This window comes from Haemaphysalis longicornis, unplaced genomic scaffold (assembly GCF_048455015.1).
Source record: "Haemaphysalis longicornis isolate Haplotype H1 unplaced genomic scaffold, Haemaphysalis longicornis Haplotype H1 scaffold_2, whole genome shotgun sequence".
Classification (NCBI taxonomy): domain Eukaryota; kingdom Metazoa; phylum Arthropoda; class Arachnida; order Ixodida; family Ixodidae; genus Haemaphysalis; species Haemaphysalis longicornis.
Genome location: NW_027526295.1, coordinates 65,901,714 through 65,907,105, shown reverse-complemented (window position 1 = coordinate 65,907,105; position 5,392 = coordinate 65,901,714). Strand labels below are relative to the sequence as shown.

Genomic DNA, 5,392 nt, shown 5'->3' with positions numbered 1-5,392 from the left:
GCAATTCCTAGACGTGAGCTATTGTGGAAACTCGGGCGACGCTTACTGCACGAGCGCAATACAACAAATAGTCACCTAAGCAGCTTGAAATGCCAAAACTAAAGAAAAGTGTAAACTGGTTGTACAATATATACCCTATATTACCTTTGCCAGCGGAGCCCGCTCCGTGGCCGAGCGGGTCACCGCAGCGTGCGGACGCGGAATCATGAGCTCCGTCGGAGCGGCGTTTGCGGCCCAGTCTCACCGCGGAAACAGGAATGCTGAAGATGCCCAGGATTACTCTGTTGTTCTGCCTCCCCTGCCAACCGGGTCTGTTGTTTTTAACACCATTTTTCTGCATGGAGACGTAAGGGCTCGACCGTACCGAGTTGAAGACTTTCGAGACGCGTTAGCGCAAGACGCTGTGCTCGCCGACATTGCTGCCCTCGGCACCTACCAAATGAATCATATCTGGGCAGTCACCTTTACGAGCGAAGAAGGGAAGAAGAAAGTGCTCGCGAAGAAAGAAATCACCGTCAAGGGCCACAGGTGCCTGGTAATTGACCCGTGCCAGCAAGACGTCCGCGTCAAGCTTCACTGGGTCCTACACAATGTTCCCGACGATCAGATAAAGGAAGCGTTCGCGCCGTACGGAACTGTGGTTGAAGTGACGAAAGAAAAGTGGCGTGCGACAGGGTGTGCGAATTTCAGCACCATGACACGCATTGTTGTTCTCTGGCTGAAAGGGGGAGTTGCAAGGGACGATTTGCCGCACCAGCTGCGTATCGGAACCGAGCTCGCTCTCGTCGCCGTGCCGGGAAGACCACCGCTGTGCCTACGGTGTCAACAGACTGGGCAGATTCGGAGGGAGTGTCGCGTTCCCAAGTGCAATGTGTGCCGGCGTTTCGGACATGATGGCGCCAATTGCGTGAAAACGTATGCGGCGGCCACCGGACCCGGAGCAACAGAAGAGCGTTGGAAGCACATAATGGACGAAGCGGAGGCGGAGGAGGTTGTCAAGGGCCTGGATGAGGAACATACACCGATTCCGGCGGACACGGACACACCAGCAGAAGTAGGGGACATTGACGAAGGTAGTGCTATCGAGTTGACGACGGGCACGGAAGAAACAGCGGCAGCTCAGGCGCCGGAGGTGCAGCCGCAAGATACCCCGCTGCCAAGTATTGACGACGGCTACCCAAGCGACGCCTCCATGGACGCCGAGGACGCCGCCACTCGTGGGAAGGATGGTGCATTCAATGAACTCGCGGCCAAGCGGCCACGTGAGGACAGTGCTGCGGACGCTGACGCGAAGAACCTGGTGGGTAGTGCCTCGACTGGGCCCACAGCGAGGAAAAAGCGTCCTGAATCGAAGACGAACATTTAAGTCGGAGAGAGGAGGCCGCCAAAGCCCCCCTCGTGACGAGATTTATGTGTGCCCAAGAACACGGGGCGAACGCCTCATGCCGCACTGACCTACGCTAGCGGACGCACACTCGCGCGTTTGTCATATGTCTGAGGTGAGCGGCATGCGGTCTAGTTTTTCCAAATGGCTGTACGCTTAGAAGCTGCAATTAACGTTGCCACGGTTAATGTGCGAGGCCTGGCAGCGAGACGGAAGCAATGCCAGCTTGGTAGGCTGTTCGCGGACCGAGAACTGGATATAATTGCGGTGCAAGAAACTAAAGTGGAAAGCCAGGAAATGACAGACCGCATGTTGCAACCTTTTAGAGCAAATTTTAATGTGTGTGTCTCGCACGCCGTGGGAACATCGGCTGGGTGGGCCCTTTTTATCAGGCGATCAATAGGGATTGTTGAACAGAGCGTTGTAGCTGATTCGAGTGGCCGCTATGTGTATTGCGACTTTTCATTTTGCGATATTGAATGGAGAGTTATATGTATTTATGCACCGAACAGACAGGGTGAGCGGGAGACTTTTTTCCAAACTATTAGTAAGCACCTTGAGTGCGAAAGGGCTGTTATCTTGCTTGGGGATTTCAACTGTGTGTGCATGGCAGAGGACAGAGCAGCCCACGAGCGGGTTACAGATAAAAGCGCCGAATGCTTAATGGACATAACTTCAAAATATTGTTTGGATGACGTAGCTCTCTGTACGACTAGAGATCCAATCTGGTTTACACATTTTCAAGGTGCCAGTCACGCGAGGCTGGATAGAGTGTACATATCAAGTGAACTTGTGCCACTGTGTGACAGTTATAAGGTCGAGGCCTTGTCCTACAGCGATCATTGCCTTGTGGCTTTCTGTCTGGGAAACAAACAGAAAGCCACGAAATGGAATTGGAAGTTGTGGAAATTAAATAGCCGGTTACTTAAAGATGAACCTTTTACAGCTAGGGTAAGTGAACTGTTTACTAATATGCACAGTGATACACAGACGAGCTGGGGAGTCAAGTGGGATCTTTTTAAAGAACAAGTTAAAATAGGTGCAGTCGAAAGAAGCACAATTATCAATAAACAGAAAAGAGAGAAGGAACAAGAACTCCGCCAACAGTTAAGGACTCTATTGTTAGAAGAAAGCGCAAACGCCGGCGAGTTTAAGCAAGAAATAAGAGACACAAAAAATAAACTAGAAGGCATCGATACTGAGCGTTATAGGGGAGCTATCGTGCGAGCACGAGCAGATAAGATGTGGTTCGGTGAAATGCCTACAAAGCGTGCGTTGTCTGATGAAAAACGTTACGCGCAGAAAAACGAAATCAGGGAAATACGGTGCAAAAATAGTGTTACGGCCCAAAAAGAAACGATTGAGCGGGCGTTCGTCGAGTATTACACTGAGCTGTTAGACAGGCACATTCCAATGAACGATGGCTTTGCTGATGAATTTTTATCGCTTATGCCCAAATTAGAACCAGAGCTTTGTGAAATAATGGAAGCACCAATTAGTGTGTGGGAATTAGAAAATGCAATAGAGGATCTGAACACCTGTAAGTCACCCGGGCCAGACGGGTTAAGCGCGGAATTTTACAAGGCTTTCAAAAGGGAAGTAGCTGTATCTTTATATGAAGTATTGTTAGAGGCTTACAAACTACATGTTCTCCCGCAGTCTTTTAAGGAGACACACATCATCTTGATACCGAAGTGTGAAGATGCAGTAAAACTGCTGTCCGTAAAGGCGTATAGGCCAATTAGTCTAGCCAACGTTGACTACAAAATTTACATGAAAGTCTTAGCTAGACGGTTGCAAAACGTAATTCAGTTTTTGGTAGGACCGCATCAAACTTGCGGTATTAAGCGTCGCACGATAAGTACCAATGTGCACGTCGCCAGAAGTGTGTTAGAGTGCTGTGATGCCTTCTCAGGTCGTGTGGCGATGGTGCAACTCGACCTTGAGAAGGCTTTTGACCGGGTGTCCCATGACATACTTTTCAGAATCTTAGAATACACGAATGTTGGGTCTGTTATCTTGAATGGTATAAAGATGGCGTATGCCGGATGCAAGGCGAGCATAATCGTTAACAAAAATTTAAGTGGAAGTATAAATGTTGGTTGTTCGGTCAGGCAAGGTTGTCCGTTATCACTTCTTCCTTTTGCGCTGTATCTCGAGCCTTTCTGTTTAAAAATAATCAAGCATGAACGAATACGGGGGTTTGCATTACAGAACACTGAAGTAAAACTGCTCGCATACGCAGATGATGTAGCGGTTTTCTGCCGCGATCAAAAGAGCATAAGCGAAGCAGTTAAGGTGGTTAAGTCCTTTTGTGAAAAATCTGGGGCTGCAATTAACTGGGATAAATGTTCGGGATTGTGGCACGGGAACTGGTGCTCAACCCCCGCCGTTTTTGAATGTATACAATGGACCACGGCACCAATAAAATATCTAGGGGTGCCTCTGGATCATTATAGGGATAGCCGAGACTACTGGACTAACGAAACCGAAAAGGTGAGAGACAAAACCAGAAACTGGCAAGGGCGCAATTTTTCTATGTTTGCCCGTGCCACTATCTGCAACCTTTTTTTGTTAGCCAAAGTTTGGTACGTGCTGCAAGTGTTGTGTATGTCACGTGCTAATGTCCAAAAAATCCATAGAGTATTTGCGGTCTTTATTTGGTCTTCCAGCTGGGAAAGAACCAGTCGCTCTAACATTTTTCGCCCAGTCAAAAAGGGGGGTCTTGGTCTTTGTCATTTATTTTTACGACAAGTTGTCGCAAGGTTTTGTTTTGTGCGGGATCAAAAAGACGCCTTCTTGCGCACTGTAATTCAAGTGCGGTTGCAAAATGTGCTGCCTGACTTTGTTGTGTCTTCAAGTGATATTGTGTGCAGGGGGGTGAAAGGATATTTGAGTGAAGTGGCTCCGTCTGTTCAATTTTTGAAGGTACGATTTTCTTTCGACTACCTGTGTAGTGTTTCCAGGAAGCGCCTGTACAAAGATTTAGTTGATGTTTGTTTACCTGTGGCACTGTATAGGTCGTTATACGGTGAGGGCACAGGGCTTGATGTTTTAAGGAGGGTTAAAAGTATGCCTGTGAAGCCTGCAATGAAGTCCTTTTTCTTTAAACTACACAGTGAAACCCTTCCCGTAGATACTTGGTTAGCAGAAAGAGGTATTTTTGTGCCGTGGACAACCGACTGCCGACGGTGCAAAAAGCCGGAAACTATTAATCACGTCTTCATCGACTGTTGGGACCCAGTGTTCCACTGGGACGTCCTCCAACGTACGTTAAAGAAAGACTTGCCCATAACGCCGCGTGGAATTCGGTTCTTACCTGTAAAAAATGAGGGCGGTGTGCCGTACGATTTGATCATGCTCCTCAGCCTTCATAGTATATGGAAGACGAGAATGGTGGTGAGGAATGCGGATATAAATGCCCGGCCTGTCAGGGAAAATTTCATTGAAAGCGTACAGTATATACGGGAAGTGTTTCGTGCTGAGGATGATCCCCCTGAGTGGTTGCCTGTGCTTGACGATTTAGTGTGTCTTAGAAAGTTTTAAAGCCAAGTAGTCAGCCAAGTAGGGTTGACAGATCATTACATGACATGATGTGTGATGTGCTGTACAAATGTCAAAGCAGGCATAAAAAAAAAAAAAAAACTCCGTGGCCGAGCGGTCTGGGTTGCTAGGTATGCCGCCCGAAGCGAGTATTTTGCAAGTCCCGAGTTCGAATCTCCGCGGGTACGTGTTTTTTTTTGTAAGTTAACTTTTTCGTTTTCCGCTGATGTTTTCTATATTGAGTTCACCTTTTTTTGAGCCGCAACGTTCATGTCTCCACGAACTAGTTCACAAAACGCGCGCAGGCTGGCACTGGCGCGCTAGCGAGTTCTCGTTGGCGTGCTGTTGCCATAAGCACCGACTGCTTGCAGGCAGTGGGCACAGGCCAGAATGAACAGACCCTTGGCCTGGTGCGAACACGCTTTTTACGACACAGGCATGAGGGAGGCAAGCTCCAAATATGGG

At 48.4% G+C, this 5,392-nt stretch overlaps 1 protein-coding gene across 1 annotated transcript; it reads left to right on the top strand.

Annotated features, from left to right (window-relative positions):
- The first annotated feature begins 205 nt into the window (after nucleotides 1-205).
- On the top strand, nucleotides 206-1,366 carry LOC144168025 (uncharacterized). The gene has a single exon (XM_077697117.1). The coding sequence runs from the start codon at nucleotides 206-208 to the stop codon at nucleotides 1,364-1,366; it is 1,161 nt and encodes a 386-aa protein (XP_077553243.1).
- The last annotated feature ends 4,026 nt before the right edge of the window (nucleotides 1,367-5,392 follow it).

Coding starts and splice junctions, on each gene's coding strand:
- LOC144168025 (XM_077697117.1), top strand. CDS start 206: ATGAGCTCCGTCGGAGCGGCGTTTGCGGCCCAGTCTCACCGCGGAAAC.